The sequence below is a fragment of the Lepisosteus platostomus genome, chromosome 13 (genome assembly GCF_059453375.1).
Source record: "Lepisosteus platostomus isolate fLepPlt1 chromosome 13, fLepPlt1.hap1, whole genome shotgun sequence".
Lineage (NCBI taxonomy): Eukaryota > Metazoa > Chordata > Actinopteri > Semionotiformes > Lepisosteidae > Lepisosteus > Lepisosteus platostomus.
The window spans coordinates 35,753,258-35,775,003 of NC_142623.1; the positions used below are offsets into that span (position 1 = coordinate 35,753,258).

A 21,746-nucleotide genomic window follows, 5' to 3' on the forward strand; every position below is an offset into this window, starting at 1 on the left:
CTGTCTAGTAATCTGTGATGATCCTATTAGCTAATACCCAGGCACATCCTTTAAGTTAAACCTCGTAATACATTTCTGTAAGTCATTGAGAAACAAAATATTTTCATGTTTTTTTTATCTTTACAAAATCTCTTTGCTTCCCGAAAATGTTATTTAGTAGACAGAGACCAAACTCTTTGGATTATAGATTTTCTTTTGAGTCAGCCTGTATGGAATGTACCTTGACAGCCTACAAATTGTGTGAATTGTGTGTGAAAGGGAGAAAAAATAAAATGTTTTATTAGAGCAAAATAATAGTTTGTATAACCTAAATAAACAGTGGCTGGCAAATTCGAGCTACAGCAGCTTTTGGAAGCACAGTGCTCTTATTAAGCCATTCACATTACGTTACTAGGCCTTAAGGGGTTTTCACTGGATGAACATGTCTTCTTTCATAAGTACAAGTGGAGGAAGTGATGCTGTGCATGAAGTGAGCATTTTGACTCTCTCTCCATCCCCCATCCTTGCTACACAGCCGAATGATGTCATGTTAATGGGCTCCCCCTCCCCCACCCCTCGGAGAGCTCCTCAATTGAGACTGTCAGAAAAATGACATTGCAGAAGATTGAAAACCCTTACTAAAGATCATTCTTATTCTTAGCAAAGTAAATCTGTAACACTTAGGATATTGATCACCCATGATATATGGTTTCCGGTAACTTATAATTCATTAAATTAATATCGCCTATTAAGTCTTTGCATCATTCTAATTCATTTTGCTTTTTATTATGTGCTCTGTTATGTGCTGGTTTAATGGATTTAATATGATAAATTAGGGAAAAGAATTCATGCAAAGACTTGTAATATAATGTGGCCGAAAAGGTTTACCCATGAGGTCCACATAGTTAGTAGGCCTTTAAAGTTAAAAGTTAAGACACTAAATACTGGGCTGTTACACTCCTTAAAGGTGGTCTGGATCTGTTCACATGTGTTGGTATAGTTTGGTAATCTGTTAGAAACCTAACTAGATATCTTTTGGTAAAGGTTGTCAAAAAAAGTTTCATAGAAAACAAAATTCAAACTTTTTAAGAATTTATTCTCTGTGGGTTGTCTGAAGGTCTAGGATTTTGAAGGTGTTCTTCAGCTTTATTAGGCCATATTGGGTTTTGCAGTGTTTTTCCATTTTGTGTTAAGACTGTTATGTGTTTAATTTGATTCTCTGTTGCTGATACTCCTTTAAGTCATTTTACTGAAGATTTGCTAATCCAGCAAAACTACCTTCAGAACAAACGTGGCCCCAGTGAATGAGAGGAAACAGTATTGGAAAGTACTGAATGTGAGTGAGATACTGGTAATAAGGCATTCATCAAAAATAGCCATTTGAATCTTTGTGTTTCTATAATTTACATCTCATGTTAAAAATATCCCAGTGATCATTGAGGTTTTCAGGAGCTCAGCATTTTTTTAATGATTACCACACCAATATACTTATCAAAATTCAATGTAGAAAGAACTGCACTGCACATTCAGAATAAATATAACAGAGGTTTATAGCAGGTATATATATATATCATAACTATTTTTCTAGTACAAGTAATACTTGGTGTTTCCTGTGGTGTTATTTCACTAAGAAACAAGATGCAAGTCACCAAAAAGGCATGACAACCTTTGGTATATAGAACATGAAAAAATAAAATACATTTTTTTAAATTAGATTATCTATTGAAACATGACCCCTTTATAAGTTAATATCTTAATTCATAGAAAGGATGTATGTGATATTTTTTTGATAAAACAGAAGTAATTTATAATTTGTTTTAACAGCACCATACAGTAGGTATAGATTTACTTACTGTATATCTCTCAGAATGAAACAGGATCTTTCTTGCATGATGAATAATTGTTTCTATTCATTACTGTCGCATCAGAAAATTGTGATTTGCATTATGTATATTAAAATCAGACCTTGACCAGAAGCACAAGGTTCTCATCCTTTTCTCTCGTTTGTGGATTCCTTTTGCGTCCTTTTGTATTATCAGGCCAGTCTTTGATTTTGAAAATCAGTCTCTGAGGCCCTGCAGTGGTGAGACGCTCATCTACTTAGATTAACTGCCACTAATAAAAAAGATAGTGATCATTTAGGATTTTCCTTATGCAAAATACATTTTGTTCTGAATACTAACATGACTGTAACACAAATTAAATTAGAAAACATATGAGCTGAAAAAGCAAGCTGTAGGATTACAGTTCATTTACTGTACACCTTTGAAACCCACATTGACATTCAGCATTTATTAGTAATTATTTTAGTTCAAATTAGTTAAAATTACAAAATATTTTTAAAGATATGTGCTATGCCCAAAAATAAGACCTACTGGACTGCTGTGGAATATCTTGGAATTTATAAATGTATAATAATGAGCCAAAGATGCTGGAATCTAAGTTAGTTCTAATGATATGGCAAGGGATTTTCATCGTGTTATCATATGTTTCAGCTGATCTAAAAGCTCTTTGTGCACGGTTTGAAAAATTAATTCTGACATAGTTTCAATTTTTAATTAGCACTTGAAAGCTGTGTGCATTGTTTCAAGCTGTGTTAAGATTTCCTGACAGCCTTTAATATCTCAGATTCAAAAGTTTGCTTCAGTCTTTTAAGGCCTTAAACCAAAGGTCATTCAGCATCAAAATACATTTCTCAGTTATTCTCACTTTAAGTTTAAGAAATTGTGTATAGTGGGATTTTGGTTATAGACTAAATGTGTTTTGCATCATTTAATTAGCTGCTCCTTCATGATATACAACAGTTAAAAACACCCAGGTGTAAGCATTAAATCACCTCATTAGTGTTAGAAGTGATTGGGCACAGACACTGAGATGATATTAACATGTGAAACCTGTCAAGGAACGTAAAAGTAAAGTCTTGCAAAAGTCATGGAAGAAAAACAACTACAGAAGCAGGAAATGTTAGTTCCTTTTTTCCTTACTGTAATTGATATGTTGGAGCTTGTACTAAGTTATCTCTTAGTGGACTCTCCAGCTTTAAAGCCAAGTCCTTTTAGTGAAGGATGAAGGTTTTGTTGAGAATACACCAATGGAAGTCGGTGATTATGGTGCTGATATACAGAATCATGCTTATCATTGTTTATAACAGGTTGGTCAGGGGACAGGTCTATGTGAAGGGCTAGACTGGGGTGTCTCTTTGCTACACAGCTTGCTACAGAACTTATAGTGGCTGATTCTAGTAGCCTGCCTTCATACTGTAATTCCACATTGATTTAGATCTAGGATCTCACTGGCTGCTCCTCCTGCTGGCTAATCTCTATATGAAAACATTCCAGCAAGACTATAATGATATACAGTAGTTTCTCATGTAACTCCAACTTTCTTGCACTATGCAAATCTAACAGTTATGCTGAGGATGTCCTACTTGCCAGACTTATGCCTCACTGACTATCTGTGAATTAAGGTAGGATGATGTATTGCTTCTAAGCCTCAGAGACCAGTTAACTTTCATATCCAAGCTCTACAATACAAATGGGACACAATCCCACATAACACCACACAGCCTGGTACAAAGTATGTGTCAACTTGATTTGCTTCCTGTTGTGGCCACACATACTATTAGCATGTGACTTTCACAGTAGTTGATCAGTGCTGTTGATTACATATTTTAATCAGCATAGTGAATTTACCTATGTCATGTTTGTACAGAGTACAACATCAGTATGTACTCTTACTCCTCCTACAAGAACAATCCTGATAATGCTGATAAATCCTGATAAAATTTTCCTGATAATGCAATTTGTTGCAGTAGTTAGTTGTAGATTTATTTTAAAGCTCTGTATCTGAATATGTCTATAAAGTTTCAAGTTATGTTGATACAAAATTCTTCTTTGCTGTCTCTTTTTATCTGCATGACATCTCCTTGGTAAATTCTTAGTTATGTTTGTGTGTCAATGAAAAAGACATAGTCACCAGGTTATATAATTCTTCATCTTAAAATTGTGCTATCAGTTTCAGGAATGTCTTAAGTATTACACTTTAGAACGTGACCTGACCTGGGTTCATTCCTGACCTAGCCTGAGTGCATTTGTAATTACAGACACCCGTTGTATGTGACATTTCAAGAATAACTGAAAGGCAAGGATAACCTTTTCAGAAATAGGCATTGTGCCATATGTGGAAATATTTTGTATTCTGTGGTCTGAATGTATATGCAATGATCACTTTTAAACACCCATTTGTGGTAATAACAGAGAGTGACCGGACTTGTACTCAGACTTTAAAACATCCTGAAAAACCTCTGGGATTCAGAGCTCTGTGGTTATACACCTTATGAGTGTCTTCTTGGGTATTTTCTGTAAAAGGGCAATTTTCATAACAAAATAAAACTAATTTCAAATCTTTACTGAACTGTACTATGACTTATTGTATGCTGTGCAACACCAGATAACACTGTTTAAATAAATGCCATTTTGCAAGCAAATGTATATGTGTGTGCTTCCAGTATGTTTGTTTTATATTTTCTGTTATCTATATCATTTTTAAAGATATGATAATCTTCCTTTCATAACATTGGACTCTCCCTGCTTCCCTCAAAAAAGATCATCCAGCATTATATTTGTTATGATTATACATTACTACGATTTATGTGTTGAAAAGCATGTAAGCTAAAGAGAAGGGGTGGTAGTGAAAAGCAGTATTCACGAAATATATAGAAAAGTGAATACTTTATTTACAATGTGCAAAATCTTATTAGGTGTGCAGCTTAACACACTAATTTGTAAACTTTTATTAAATCAGCCTAATGTCTTTCTGCTTTCTTCCTAGCAGTTTTGATTTGATTAGAAAAATAATGAACTTATACAGTAAGTACAATGACATCCCAAAATGTATTTTTTTTAATAGAAAAGCAATAAACTATAGTTCGACTGCACATTGCTTTTTAAATTGTCAGGTTGATAGTACCTGAATATTGCTGTATTTCCAAAGTGATGTCACTTACACGATGCAATTGGTGATAATGTCATTGTACCATGATCAAATTTTGGCTCGAGGCTTTTTGAGACAGTGTTGGTACTGAAAAGACAGTAGTAGCATGAATAGTACAAGTGGCAGTTCAGATCCGAACTTGAGCCTGAAACTTGCTGTCAGTTTCATACTTCCAGTGCATCTAGTATTTCAGTCATTCCCCTGGGTCACACACACCTGCTGGTTTTTGTTCCAGCCATTCTCAATAATTCACTGAATGAATCCCTCTATCAGGTACAAAGCTGCTTCCTTGGAAAGTATTGTACAAAATTCAAAGTCTGACGATATTGAGTTACTTATGAAACACAACAGTTAAACGAAAACTTCCGGCATGTTCAGCAACTGAAAGCAATTAATGAAATTCAAATTAATTCCATTACAGTAGCTTTTCATTAAGAGCTTCAGTTATGTAACTGAATGCTCAGCTCAAACGTGAACCAGAAGGTACGTGAGTCTTCAGGCCTTGGCCTAAGAAATCATGCTTTAAATTTCTTGTTTTTTAAATTGGTGGGTAAAGTTGAGAATGGGTGTTTCACCCACACAATTAAACTGCCATGAAGGGTATTATTTTGTGGCTGGTACTGATTGCTCATTACTCATCAAATCTTCTATGCAATTAAACAAATTAAGCATTTATATGGTTAGAAGAAGCATTTTTTTGGATGTTTCCAAAGATTATTCAGGATAAAGCTAACACGCAATCCTTTAGTTTTCTCTGTGTGGTATACATCCTACTGTAGGTATTTTGGAAAACTTTGCTTTGCGAAAAACAAAAACTGCTTTAGGCTGTCTCTCAGATGAGCATCACCTTGCATCATCTCTATATTAATAAGTTGAACAGATGTCTTCTGTTCAATGGAAGTTTTCACAGTTGAAAGTCAGCATTCTGTTAATTCCTGATTACTTAAACTTATCATTTATCTATCTAGCTATACTTTGCTTCTAAGAATACCTAACCTTTATGTCATTTTTGAATAATTCTAATTTCTGTTTGTAATGTTTTTCTGCTGTTTTTGTAGTCTTTAATCTTACCACTTGAGCTTTATTTTGCTGCTCCTGACACAGCAATGAATTTTGTGATTATTTACCCCTTTTAGTATGATAATTATATTGTTATCTATTTGTGTCAGATGTTGCCCACACATCATGCATCAGCTGTAACTGTGTGAATTACAGTCCCATGACTAATTTTTTATTGTACATTTATTATATATAAAAACCCATTGTATTACTGTGTTTCTACATTTTCTTGCTGTTCTGATACTGAACATAGTGATCCTGATTTTTGTTTGTGATTCTTTGTGCATTTAATACAGGTGTATGCATTGTTTAATCTCTGAATGGTATCTCTCCATATGTATACATTTGAGGGAAGCCAATACAAGCCTCAATAAGTAATTTTAATTTCAAAATAACTGTGTTTAGCTTGTAGATATTTTCCTCCTTTCTTTCTTTACTTATGTTGTCATTTGAGATTATGTGAAGCATGACTGGTCAGTCTTTTCCTCGTATGAATTAATGCTTTTGATCAGATAAAAAGCCCAGCACTTACTTATTGTCTTACTGCAGCAAAATGTCTGAATATAAATCTGCTGAACAAATTACTTACAAGACTACAATATTCTTGGCCTATATTCTCTATCCAGCAAAATTGCTTCAGGGTTTCAGATTCATCACATTATGCCTAACCCACTGACTCACTCTTTACTCAATCTGATTAGTATCTATTGGTTCATATGGTTGTGAGTGTAGGTACACAGAAGGGTTGGCTGGTGTGTATAGAAAAATCTGCAGCTCCTCAACAGCTTCACAGAATGTATTTTGACTGAAAGATTAGGTGATGCATTTTTGCTTTTTTAACTTTTGGAAAATGCAAAGACCTAAGACTTAAGGCCCAATGCATTGGACAATGAGGGGGCATGTTTGTTGATAGTGATTGCACTTTTGTACTGTAAGATAAATGCACTGCTGACATATACTGACAAAAAATGTACAGTAGTTGGCATTTTCATTGAGAGGTGTGATAAACATACAGTAAATTGTTAGAAAAACATGCAATATATTTAAATGAAAGGCATGTGGGAGAGGAAATACAACAATGCATACAGTGAGCTACCTCTTTAAATTTAGTATCCTTGTGTTTTGAGGGAAATTAAGATGCAGGAACTACTTATAGAGGCACCAAGCTCTGAATGTCTTGTACAATATATAGCAAGTTATTCTATATCTATAGCTGTTTGTGGGATACAGTATAGTTGTTTTCTTTATAATAAACATGATTAGTATTCTAGAACTTAGAATTAGATATGGATTGGATAAAGACTTTAAGATGTTCTTTAAGATTTGTTTTAGTTGAAACATGGGTAGATGTTTCAGGGGAGCAATATTGTAATGGTTATGAGTATATTAAAGTGATATACAGTTGTGTCTGTGCTGTTTACGTTATTAGCAATGGAAAAAAAAAACTATCTTTGTTATTTCTATCCTTGAAAAGAATTTATTGTGAAAACAAAGTATCTACATCTTTGCAGTCAAGGGATAGACATGGTTTGCTCATAGGAGAATGCAAGAATGGATTGAATAGCATGCAAGCAAGAAATAAATGTTATTTTCCTGTCACCACCATACAGACAAATACAGTATAAGCAATGTTTGAAGGCAAGCACTATTCAGCTTCCAGGTCATTTATATCATCAGCAATTTCTTTCTTGTTTTTTTCTTTTATTTGATGTGTAATTCTCACCATTGCAGTTTCAAAACACATTTTTACCTATTTACATTTCTATGAATATTCCGGTGTGCTAAGTGGGTATCTCAACAAAATCAGGTCTCTGCAAAAACAGACTTGTGAGGACTCATTTAGCAGGAGCTGGGGAAGGTGAAAATCCAGACAATAACTCTTCGTACTGGGTACACTTTGATAAAGCTCTGATTGCTTAACTCATGTACACCGACTGATTGTCCTCCAACCACAAAAAACAGTTTTAATGAAATTGGTTAGATTTTTATTAATGCTCTCCTTACATTTGTAACTTTTCTTATGTTCTCATATTCAAAAAAACAATTCAAAGTTAATGCTTAAAACCCATGCAATAACAAATACTTTGTTTTAGTGTGGAAATAAAACTGCATTGTGGGAGGAATCTAATTTGATTTATTTATTCTTATATTGCAGTTACAGGTACAATCACATTTTGTGCAATTTATACATGGTCCGCAATCTTGCAGTTTACATGCATATTCAAATAACTGCAGTTTGTAAGGACTGAAGCCAGAATGTATCTTTGTATGGCAACATTTGTAGTACTGGAAGCATTGATGTCAAGAAAGAAACTGAGCCCGCTATCTGTCTCAGAGGGTAAACAGAATTTGATGGAAGTGTTTTTTTCTCATCATTTTGACTACATTGAAGCACATACTGTGACTAAACACAAATGCAACTTATCAGTCTTGAGAGACTAAATTTGAAAATTCAGATCCTGAATATCACACAGGTTTTCAGCATAAAGTATATGACAGGTTACATGATTCATAGGCACTATCTCTATCTCTGTTATATCATAGTGGCTCAGAATCAGTAAAGTTAAAGTATGTTTTGCTAAGAATAATATAAAACTTCTATGCTTTTACTATTTAGCACAGAATGCCACACTTCTGCAGTTTCCTTACATATTTAGTATACAGTAACCGTGATGCATGTGACAAAAGCAAAGAGAAAATCACACCTGTATGGATTGGTATACAATTTTAGGTCTGTCCTTTATAGCGCTGGGGAGGAGGGGTCAGGACTCATGATTTCTCACTGAAAGTCTAATAGTCTAATAGTGACGAGACACTATACTGTAAAAAGGTGCTATCCTTCGGATGAGACATAAAACCGAGCTCCTGACTCTCTGTGGTCCTTAAAAATCCCAGGGCATTTCTCAAAAAGAGTAAGGGTGTCCTGGCCAAATTTCCCTCTGGCCTTTATCAATCATGGCCTCCTAATAATCCCCATCTATGAACGGGCTTCATTACTCTGCTCTCCTCCCCACTGATAGCTGATGTGTGGTGTGCATTCTGGCGTGCTTTGGGTGCTGTTGCATCGTCCAGGTGGTGCTGCACATTGGTGGTGGTGAAGGGGAGTCCCCATTAATTGTGCTTTGAGTGGAGTGTCCAGAAAAGCTCTATTTTTTTTATTGCAGCCTTGAGAAAGGTATCCGCACCCGGTTGCTCCTGTCCACATGGCTACTATATACATGGGAACAGCCACTGATTTTCTAAAACCATGGTTTTAGCTGCAGCAATATTAAATTGTGAACAATTGGTAAAATCGTCAGCCCAGCTCTAGAAGAGAGTTTTTGTCTTAGCCAAATATAGTCATGTTTAAAGTTTTCTGGATGAATCTGGTGATTACAGAATTCCATTGTACAATCTACAGTAATGCTTACTTTATTGATTTAATTTGGTCTAATGACTCTGTTGCAGGCTGAGTCTGATTTTGTATATTTATTGATTTTGTTGTTTTGAGGAATTACAAAGTATTTTTTCTTGGATACAGTGTGAGTGGGGCATATGTTTTAAACAGACACTGGTTATGAATAAAAAGCCTGTAGAACTAATGGTCACACAGGTATAGTTCATGAGTCCTAGTACATAATATTATGAACAGTGTATTTAGACAAAAAGGCTTTTAAATCCCACTTCCTCTTATCAGTATTTAAATGTCTAAGTATTTTGAATATAGAACCTTTTGTGAAAAGATGTATTTCTAAATGAAGAAATGTGAGAAATATAAGGAGTCTTAACAGAACTGTCATGTGAGTAGCATCACAAGAAATACACAGCTTCTAGTTTGTGATATGTTTTGGGTTATTGAACCTGTTTTCCTTACTTTTGTGTGTTCCCAGCCTTTAAAGGCCCATACATTCACCTTTGTGATAAGCTTGTGTCTTTTACACAGGCCATCGAGTCAAATGACACAGGTTATGGACATCTTTTCTGTGGGACGTGTGGGGTTGAGGGAGTGTACTTCATGTAAAAAAACGGATCCTCATAAACACTGTCAAAATAATCTAGCAGTATTCTTATCATGAAGCAGTATTCCTATTATGTCCATTTTTGGTATTGCTGTCAGATTGTAACCTGAATCTAGTTTTTCCTTCAAATTTGGTGTCACAAAAATTATCATGGACAACAAACAGTTGCCATGTCCTTGCTATTGGAATTATGTAAATATTATGCTACAGGAACTTGTTATAATGTTCCACCTATCCTACTGTATAAGTAATTGTGTATTAAAACTACATACACTTAGTGTCACTTTAATCTTATAGTAATTATCGTCTAACAGTTTATCTGGTGTTTTTTGACATATATGAATTTTAAGTCCAGACTTTGAATAAATTAAATAAATTAGTGTCATAGAAGAAATATATGAAAAAGACATGCTTACTGTGCTGCTGTAGTCTTAAAAATGTTCTCATTGCACTGCTGCATTGCTGTATTTAATTTAAAAAGTAAACCTCTATCCCTTTAAGGAAATTAACTTTTCTGGATGTTAGATTTGGATTGGGGTGGCATAATTTTCAGCATCCAACAGACAAGCTGGTTGAATGTGTTAAACTGCTCCAGTTAATTAATTGATTATTGAAATTATTTGCATTGATTTTTTTTAATTCGTTGACAGCACCGCTGTCTTAATTGATTACTTAGCATTCTTTAGAAACATACTTACTTACCTTTGCTTTGCATGAATAGAAATATAATATAGGAATAGAACACATACTGTACAAAGATAAGGTATTATAATGTACTATGCTTTTCACTTGTTCTTTGTCGAAATGCGATGGATGGGAGACGTTCTTATTTGTCCACCATGTGTCGCTCTTGGCCCACTAGATGGAACAAGATGAAATCAGTATTGCCCCTCCTTTTCTCAGAATGAGACTCGTTGTTATGTGCTAGAAAATATTTCAGTCTGTGAGCGGAGTGATCTGTACACGAAAAGCTGGGATGCAGTGTGAATTTCTTTTACATCAACACGGTTTTATAGGTGAATATCCTTTTGGCGACATTGAAGGTTTTTGGAAAGTCAATGGATTTTGGAGCTATGCTGGTTATACACTGGACAAGTTAAGGAGCAAAGGTGATGTCTATTCTATTGTCTATTGTCGTCCTTTCTAACGGATTTACAAGGCGATTGCTGAGGCCTTTGCAGAAATAACAGTGCCTGACTTACCAACAGTGTTACAGGCGTCTAAATGTAACAATGATTCTCCAGAACCGAAGATATTATTCTCAAGTTAGTTGTATTTTAATTTTACTGTTTTGGATTGGAAACCTAACTGCGGGCCAGATCGTCTATAGTGTTTTCGAAGAGGTAAAACAAGGCACTTCTGTTGGAAATCTAGCTAAAGATATAAACCTCAGTGTCAAAGAACTGGATGCTCGTGGATTTCGGATTGTTTCGGGTTCAAAGAAAAGATATTTCGATCTTAATTTAGATTCGGGCTTTCTGTATGTAAATGAAAGGATTGACCGAGAGCAACTCTGTTCAGACCTTGTCAATTGCGCTGTGAATTTAGAGGCCATTGTTAATAACCCATTGCTACTGTATCGTGTGAAGGTTAATATATTAGATATAAATGATAATTCACCTGTCTTTCCAACCAATTCCATACGGCTCAATGTTACCGAGCTAGTGCCTGTTGGTACTCGTTTTCCACTAGAGAGTGCGTATGATGCAGATGTGGGTACAAACTCCCTTAGAACATACACACTCAGTTCTAACGAACATTTCTCATTGGATTTGCAAACAAATAATGATAAGACTATATCCGCCGAGTTAGTGTTACAGAAGTCATTAGACCGGGAGAAACAGCCGCTTGTGCAACTTGAACTAACAGCAGTTGACGGTGGGACTCCTCCAAAATCGGGAAATTTATTAATTGCGATTAACGTATTAGATGCCAACGACAACTCTCCAGTTTTTAACCAGTCGGTTTACAAGGTTTCTGTGCGTGAAGATGTGCCACGAGGAATTACAATAATACAGCTCAAAGCGACGGACTTGGATGAAGGTTCAAATGGTGAGGTCGTATATTCTCTCAGTAATCGCAACTCGCACAATATTGTTGATACATTTGAAATAGACTCCCACACAGGTGAGGTGAAAGTGAAAGGATACATTGATTTCGAAGAATATAGTGCCTTTGAAATTAGAGTTCAAGCTGCAGACAAAGGTCACATGCCTCTGACTGGACACTGCAAACTGTTAGTTGAGGTCATTGATGTGAATGACAATGCTCCCGAGATTGCGGTGACATCTTTACTGAGCCCAGTGGAAGAAAACGCTAAGAGGGGCACTGTGATTGCGCTAATGACCGTTTCAGACAAGGATGGAGGTAAGAATGGGATAGTTCATTGCCAGCTGTCTGGGATGACTCCCTTCAAACTTCAGTCATCTTTTCAGAACTATTATTCTTTAATTCTCGACGGAGCTCTTGACCGGGAAAGAGATTTGGAATATAACCTTACCGTTAAGGCAACAGATGAAGGAGACCCTCAACTTTCTGGTAGCATGATTATCACAGTGCAGGTTTCCGATGTGAACGACAATGCGCCACGTTTCCCTTTCCCGGTTACTGAGATCTATTTAAAAGAGAACAGTCCTATTGGCTCGGTTATCTATACCGTATCTGCTTCTGACTCCGATTTAAAGGAAAATGCACATGTAACATATTCCTTATTACAAACGTCTCTTAATGGTGTCCCCATATCTTCTTTGTTTAATGTGAACTCCTTAACCGGCGTAGTCTATGCAATGAAGTCTTTTAACTACGAAGAAATAAAAGACTTAAAATTCCAAGTTCAAGCCACTGACTCTGGAATCCCTCCACTAAGCAGTAACCTGACAGTGAACGTTTTTATCCTTGACGAAAATGACAACAGTCCTGGAATTCTCCCACCCTATTCTGACCACGGCTCCGTCAATACCGAGAACATTCCCTTTTCTGCTGATGCGGGTTATTTTGTGGCTAAAGTAAGGGCAGTAGATGCCGATTCTGGTTATAACGCACTGCTTTCGTATCACATTGTAGAACCCAAAGGAACGGATCTTTTCAGAATTAGCACGAATACTGGAGAAATAAGAACTAAGAGGCGTTTGAGTGAAAATGATATTAAGCTACACTCTTTAGTACTTTTGGTCAAAGACAACGGAGAGCCGTCCCTATCAGCTACTGTGTCCCTTGATGTAATGGTTGTTGAAAGCACGGCTGAAATGCAGTCGGAATTCAGAAACGTGCCGAAAAAGGAGGATACGTTTTCGGATTTAAATCTGTATTTGATAATCGCCATTGCCTGTGTATCAGTAATATTTTGTTTGAGCCTTCTTATTTTCATACTAACAAAATGCCACAAGGCCGATGGGAGTGACAACCGATACAGAACTCAAATGATCACCACATATCCAGACGGCAGCTGGTCTTACTCTAAAACTCAGCAGTATGATGTGTGTTTCAACTCCGACACTTTAAAGAGTGACATTTTGGGCTTTAACGTTACCGTTCCTTCTCCAAATGGCGAGATTAACAACAGTGGGACAACGGCTTCACGAAATTCGAAGTACTGTGTTAATCTAACTGGAGAGGTAAGACCAAATCTAAGCACTGCATTTTATGTATTTGTATTTTCCTGAAATTAATACACGCTTTCTTATGTGTATATATACTGTAGTAAGTAATGTGTAGAGAATTCAGGTCTAAGGACAGATAGTGTTTTGTATTCTGATATGCTTTGTATTATTTGTGATGGGAGTGTGACTCCTCGTGTAGGATCTGTCCATGGTACTGAACTATTAACTGAAATGTGAAGGTTTTCACTTATGTGTAAATGGTATTTAGTGGTTGAAGACGAGAAACAGAACATGATGAATATGATTTCAGCAGTCTGTGGTTTGTACTACTTGTTTAGTCTTTGTTCGCTTAACTGTTTTTTTTTCTACTCATATTAGTCATGTACAGTGTCTTGCAAAAGTATTCGCTCCCTTCCAGTGATGAATAACAAATGATAAACACATTTTAAAGGGAATATTTTAATCAAACCTTGAATGTGCTAATTGAACATTTCTATGGTCAAAAGAAGAAATGTGATCAAAAACAAAAAAAGAAAAGTCTAAAACATATTGATTGCATAAGTATTTAGACACCTGAGTAAAAGAACATATCAAAATTATAGTACAATTCTGAGTTAGCCATTCAGCCTGTCTAAACCTTTTTGTAGTTCCTGGTTAAATAAGCCAAAGGTATCATCCAGCCATTTTTTAAAGAAGTCATGGTATTGGCTTTAACAGAATATATCTTTGTAGCTTGTTCCATACTCATACAACACTTTGGGTAAAGAAGCACTTTCTATTGATTGTTTTAAATGCACTGTTTTCGTCTCTAAAACATTTATAATTTTGTAGAATTTCTGGACGCATTTATTTCATAGACTTAGGAAATGTTTCACTGGAGTTTAAGGGAATGGAGTGACTTTTCTAAGGTTTATTTCCTGTATCTGACCAACGGTCAGTTTGCACTATGCATAAGAACACAAAGGTTTTTAAATCCTAACCATATTTACAAGCAGCTCACTAAGATGAAATGTAAAAGATATCGTATAAAAAAACATTTGTGTTTATAGCCTGCCCAGCCATTATGGATCATTAATTTTAGGATTTACATGTGTCTTTATGTGACTTAATTTTTATTTTATACGTGACAATAACTTTTAGCAGGTGTGTGCAGACCTTTGTCCTATATTTATGAATTTTCTTTGTTATTAAATTGTATCAAATAGCTAAAGTTGTGCACACAGAATTATTATGTAAAAATAGCTATCAATAATAATATTAATGCATCTCTTACTTTCTGTAAAATATGTATGATTTGCAAACCGGAAATGATAACTGCCTCACGTGTTAAAGAGAAATAGACGTATTTTTATCCAGAAATTACTGATTCTTTATATGGACTAACCATGACAATAACTGCAAAGACACTAAACGCCGTATTGTTTTTTTATTTTATCACAGTTCAAGCATTTGTGTTCAAAAACCTATTTATTATTAAGAAACCAAGACATAAAACAACAACAACAAAGGTAGCATAAAATTACTCTTTGTTAAGGTTTCCTATTCAGCCACACGATGTCTCTGTCGACTAAGAAGGAGAAAAATCTGATACAGTATAAGCTCCTCTGGGCTCCTCCTACTCTTTGAAAAAACGGTGTTCTTTCCTGGCTTTGCTAATATTGAGCACGATTGTTTGGAAGATGAGATCGTTTGCAAATATATGTTTTATTTGCAGAGTCTTTGTACAGCTAATTCTGGACCGTATGCGTTTCTGAAGGATTATACAACAATGAATTTATCCAACAGAGGTGTATTCACGAGGATTCTCTATTTTTTGTTGCTGTTGCTTTGTTTTCGGATTGTGGTGACTGGGCCAATTATATATTCTGTTTCCGAAGAGGTAGACCATGGGGCGTTTGTTGGAAATATAGCAAAGGATTTAAATCTTAAAGTCCAAGAGCTGCAGTCGCGTATGTTTCAGATTGTCTCTGGATCCACGAAGAAGTATTTTGAGGTAAATTTAAACACTGGCATTCTCTATGTTGTTGAGAAAATAGATAGGGAGGAATTATGTCCTAACAGCCTCACATGCTCTGTGAGTTTGGAAGCTGTGGTTAATCATCCTTTGAATTTATATCGTATTGAAGTAAAAATTCTAGACATAAATGACAATTCACCAATTTTCTCGGAGGCGTCTAGACATATACGTATTGCTGAATCCACTCTCCCGGGAGCTAGATTTCCATTGCGCAATGCATACGATCCTGATGTCGGTAGTAACTCTGTAAAAACATATAAGTTAAGTCCAAATGACTATTTCAGCATTGATTTGCATACCGAAGGTGAGCAAAGTGTGTCTGTTGATTTACTGCTACAGAAAGCTTTAGACCGAGAGAAGCAGGCAGTAATCCATCTAGTACTGACTGCCTTGGACGGAGGAAAACCTCCTAGATCTGGAACATCAGAGATTATTGTAAATGTATTGGATGCAAACGACAATGCTCCTGTTTTCAGTAGTGCGGTAGTTAAGGTCAGAGTCTTTGAAAACGTATCACTTGGAACTGCTATAGCAAAACTAAATGCTACGGATTTGGATGAAGACATTAATGGAGAGATCTTGTATTTCTTTAGTAAAGAAGACCAAAGCGTACTAGATGCGTTTACCATTAACCAAAGTACCGGTGAGATTACTGTTAAAGGAGAGTTGGATTTCGAAAAAAATAATGCTTATGAAATTCGTGTAGAGGCCCAAGACAAAGGGCACACACCTTTAGCTTCGCACTGCAAAGTGCTGGTCGAAGTCATAGATGTGAACGATAACGCCCCAGAAATTAAAGTGACTTCTTTGCTTAACTCCGTCAAAGAAGATGCAAAAAAGGGGGCGGCGATTGCATTAATTACCGTTTCCGATAAGGATGGAGACAATAACGGAAAAGTGCAATGTACTATACATGGGGCATCCCCTTTTAAACTGCAGTCATCTTATAGCAATTATTTTTCTTTAGTATTAGATGGAGATCTCGACCGAGAAAAAAACTCCCAGCACAATGTTACATTAATAGCCACAGATTATGGAACTCCTCCTCTCTCAACCAGCACCGTTATTACTATACGCGTTTCAGACGTAAACGACAACGCGCCGTTCTTTCCACAGTCTGTCCTTGAAGTGTATGTTAAAGAAAACAACCCTGTTGGTACTACTATCTATACCCTGTCTGCGTTTGATCCAGATTCAACTGAAAACGCTCACATCACGTATACTTTATTGGGGAATTCTCTGAAGATGCTGCCTCTTTCTACCGTGATAAGCGTGGGTTCTGATAGTGGGGATATCTACTGCATGCAGTCATTTAACCACGAGGAAGTTAAAACGTTCCAGTTTCAAGTTCAAGCCACTGACTCCGGAGTCCCTCCCCTTAGCAGTAACGTGACCGTGAAAGTTTATATTCTTGACGAAAATGACAACAGCCCCGGGGTTCTCCCGCCGTATTCTGACCACGGCTCCGTGAATTCAGAACATATTCCATATTCTGCTGAACCAGGCTATTTTGTGGCCAAAATAAGGTCTGTAGATGCCGATTCTGGGTATAACGCTCTGTTGTCTTACCACATTGTAGAACCCAAAGGCTCCGACCTCTTCAAAATCAGTACAAGTACTGGGGAAATAAGAACTAGGCGGCGTTTGAGTGAAAATGACATAAAACTTCATCCCTTGGTGATACTGATTACCGATAATGGAGAACCGTCTTTATCATCTACTGTTAGCCTGGATGTGCTGGTTGTTGAAAGTGCGTCTGAAGTGCATACGGAATTCAGGCACGTACCGAGAAGACATGACAATTTTTCAGGCTTAAATCTGTATTTGCTCATCGCTGTAGTCTCAGTATCTGTTGTATTTTTAGTCAGTCTCCTTGGTTTCATAATTATAAAATGCCAGAAGACAAATGACGTTTTTGACAAGTACAGCACTCCAGTGATCACCACGCACCCCGACGGCAGCTGGTCGTACTCTAAAACTACACAGCAGTATGACGTGTGTTTCAGCTCAGACACACTGAAGAGTGACTTGTTGGTTTTCAATGCACCCTTACCGACTTCAAGTGGAGAACTTATTAGTTTAAACGGAACTGACACCTGTAAGAGGAATCCAGAAATGACTAGGAATATTGAGGTAAGCACAGAATACAGTATATACACTATATGCTTATTTACAGTATGTGGATATCAAATGGTCACTGTATAATAAGTAACAATGATAAGTATTATGAACACCTTGGAATGTGTTTTACTGCAATACCTGGTATAACTAATGAATTAATGCAATAATCCAGGTTAGAAAATATAACATTTCTTCTGAGGTTTTCGCATGATATGCCGTAGCTAGTTATTGACTTTGCAGACTAAAGGCAAACTGAAGTTAGAAGTGATTCTTCTAGATGTTTGAAATGTCTTTGATTTATACAGTATGGACTTCAGTTTGTGCTGTTTCGGGCGTAATAATATTGTGTCTATATTAGCGCTATATGTTTCGCTTGGGTTCACCTCTAAATCCTCTTTAATGTTATGTTCCATACAGTATATGAACAGGTTTCATTATAACTACCAATTTGATTTTTTTCACAGTTGAATTGGACACTTTGTATAAAGTATTTGAACTGCGAGTATTACATATGTGATGGCTTTCAGAGTGTATCATGTTAAAAACGTATATTAAATGTATTGTGTAAAATATTCTACAAATAATGCTTCGATTCTGCATTCGGACATTTACTGAAGAGGGTATTTAAGTTCCAGGCAAATCCACACGGTGTCTCTGCTGACTAACAAAGTGAGATATTAAATTCAGCTTCTCTGGGCTCCTCCTCGTTTGAAAGAGAGAGAAGGCTTTGTTAGAAGATGCAGGATGTGAGTCCGAATCACAGGACGTATATTGTGTTTTATATTTTCTGCTGCGATCATAATATATCTTCATGGTTAATCGTATTGCGTAGCTTGACATACTGGACTTTGTACGTCTGCAAGTGCAAGTGCAAAAATGTTTTTTTCACGCCAAAGAATAATTGTTTTGATGTATTTTATGGTCGTGCTGCTGTTTTCCTTATGGGATCTGGGCTTTGGACAAATAACCTATACCGTTTCGGAGGAGGTAAACCAGGGGACGTTTGTGGGAAATTTAGCGAAGGATTTAAACCTCAGTGTTCAAGAACTGGAGTCGCGCATGTTTCAGCTAGTATCCGGATCCAAAAAGAAGTATTTTGAGGTAAATGTAAAAACTGGAATTCTCTATGTAAATGATAGAATCGACAGGGAGGAGCTGTGTCCGAATATTCTGTCTTGCGCTGTGAATTTAGAGGCCATTGTCAATGTTCCCTTGAATCTGTATCGCTTGGAAATTAAAATTCTAGATATAAACGACAATTCACCTTCCTTTCGTACGAAATCGCAAATTATAAACGTTTATGAATCAACATTGCCAGGAATGCGTTTTCCACTGTTACGTGCATATGATGCAGATGTTGGGAAAAACTCTTTAAATACATATAAACTCAGTCCGAACGAGTATTTTTCCCTTGATTTACACAAAGGTAGCGAACAGAGTTTGTCCGCTGAATTAGTGCTCCAGAAAACATTAGATCGAGAGAAACAGCCTGTGATCCGTCTGCTGCTGACCGCTGTAGACGGTGGAAATCCAGCAAGGTCTGGAACATCGGAGATCATAGTGAATATTTTAGATACAAACGACAATCCTCCGGTTTTCAGCAGCCCTCTGTATAAAGTTCGTGTGGTTGAAAACGTGCCTGAAGGAACACCTATTATAACTCTGAACGCAACAGACTTAGATGAAGGGATTAATTCCGAAATCGTCTACTCCTTTAGTAAGCATGAGCAAGATAATGTTTTGGATATGTTCGACATTGATCCCAGCTCCGGGGAAATTACAGTTAAAGGGAAAATTGATTATGAACAAAATAGTGTGTATGAAATCCGTGCTGAAGCAAATGACAAAGGCCAGCCGCCGATGGCCTCACATTGCAAAGTGTTGGTTGAAGTCGCAGACGTTAATGACAATGCCCCAGAAATAGCAACAACATCCCTTCTGGATACTGTGAAGGAGGACGCTAGTATTGGCACGGCGATTGCTCTAATTACTGTCGTAGATAAAGATGGTGGTAAAAACGGAAATGTCAATTGCTATGTCGCTGGAGACGTTCCTTTTAAACTGCAGGCGAACTACAAGAACTATTACTCTTTAGTAGTTAACGCTCCACTGGACCGTGAAAGCACTTCTCAGTACAATGTCTCTATCACAGCAATAGATGAGGGGACCCCGCCTCTGTCCAACACCAGCGTTGTTGTTGTACGTGTTTCGGATGTGAACGACAATGCGCCACGATTTGCACAGCCTGTTCTCCAATTGTACGTGAAGGAGAACAGTCCAGTAGGAGCTATTATATACACGGTGAGCGCGTTGGATCCGGATTTAAATGAAAATGCCCAAATAACATATTCTTTGTTGGACATTTTTGCTAAGGGGGTACCTATTTCTACTGTAATAAACGTGAATTCCGTTAGTGGGGATATCTACAGCATGCAGTCATTTAATTATGAGGACACGAAAACATTCCAGTTTCAAATTCAAGCCACTGACTCAGGTGTCCCTCCACAAAGCAGCAACGTGACCGTGAACGTTTACATCCTTGATGAAAACGACAACAGTCCTGGGATTCTCCCTCCTTATTCTGATCACGGCTCCGTTAATACCGAGAACATTCCGTTTTCTGCTGAACCGGGTTATTTCGTGGCCAAGATCAGGGCTGTAGACGCCGACTCTGGGTACAATGCGCTACTTTCTTATCACATCGTTGAGCCCAAAAGAACGGATTTATTCAAAATCAGCACCAGCACCGGGGAAATAAGAACCAAGAGACGTCTGAGCGATAATGACTTGAAAACACATCCTTTGGTCATTTCGGTTTCCGACCACGGACAGCCCTCCCTGTCAGCCACAGTGTCCATTGATGTCGTCATTGTTGAAAGCACCGGGGAAATGCAGCTGGAACTCAGGCACCTGCCAGCGACGGAGAGCAGTTTTTCAGATTTACATTTGTATTTGCTCATAGCACTTGTTTCCGTGTCCGTCATATTTCTGCTGAGTCTCCTCAGTTTAATCATTATAAGATGTCACAGGACAAATGACAGTTTCAGCAGGTACAGCGCTCCAGTCATCACCGCAAACCCCGACGGCAGCTGGTCTTATTCTAAAACGACTCAGCAGTATGACGTGTGTTTCAGCTCAGACACCTTAAAAAGTGACGTCGTAGTTTTCCCTGCACCATTTCCGCCCCCCGAGGAGGAACTTATTAGTATTAAAGGAACTGATTCATGGAAACGAAATGAAATCGGTTCTCAAAACGTAGAGGTAAGCACGTTGTTTTTATAATGTTATTTTGGAGCCAAATTGTAACGACAGGAATAGTAAAACTAAATCACGTGGTTGTATATCAGGGTGTTTCAATCGATTGTTTTGGTATATTCTCAGAATAATATACTGTCATACTGTATGTCCACCATTAAATAATATGAACTAAAAGGAAGTTTGAACAAAAGTTTAATTCTCATTTAGTCTCTGAATACTTTTGCCCTCCTGACACAATCTGATTTAATCTGAATTAACTATGGTATATAAAACGTCCGTCCGTCTAACCAGGGAATCTTAACTTAGAATGGAGAAACATTAATTCATTCTTGTCAGTTTTTGCTCTTTTTAGCATTTTTGCATTGAAATTGAATTGATTGTGCAAGGATAGACCTTATCTGTTTGTAATCAGACCACGAAATGTGTCTTATCACTGTCTTGGGTGGTAGTTTATAATGGTGAAGGTGGTACAGTACATGCTACACTGCTGCAATAAAGCACATTCAGGCAGATCGGGTAAACAAATAACTTTTTTCACCATTTTGAACAGTCTTGAAGACTGTCGCTTTTGACACAATGTTGTAGTCCTCTTCGCTGGGATTTCTCACAGTTCTGCTCTTCTTTCTTGATTGTATGTACTGATTCTGTGTTGATTATTCCTTTCAAGTTTCCAATATATTTTAATATTTTTGTACCCACCTTCAAGATTAATCATTTTAGATG

General features: G+C 36.9%; 1 protein-coding gene across 11 annotated transcripts in view; it reads left to right on the top strand.

Annotated features, from left to right (window-relative positions):
* LOC148650533 (protocadherin alpha-C2-like) overlaps window positions 1–21,746 on the top strand; it is a 167,020-nt gene that overhangs the window by 47,795 nt on the left and 97,479 nt on the right. The window contains exon 1 of one of the 11 annotated variants that reach the window (XM_088604467.1): window positions 11,151–13,642. The exons of 9 other annotated variants lie outside the window; for them this stretch is intronic. In XM_088604467.1, coding sequence (XP_088460593.1) covers window positions 11,261–13,642 — 2,382 coding nt within the window. In that variant the 5' untranslated portion in view covers window positions 11,151–11,260. Of the gene's footprint in view, window positions 1–11,150; window positions 13,643–18,514; window positions 21,027–21,746 lie in introns of those variants that run through there. One more of the 11 variants, XM_088604466.1, reaches the window with a different exon arrangement.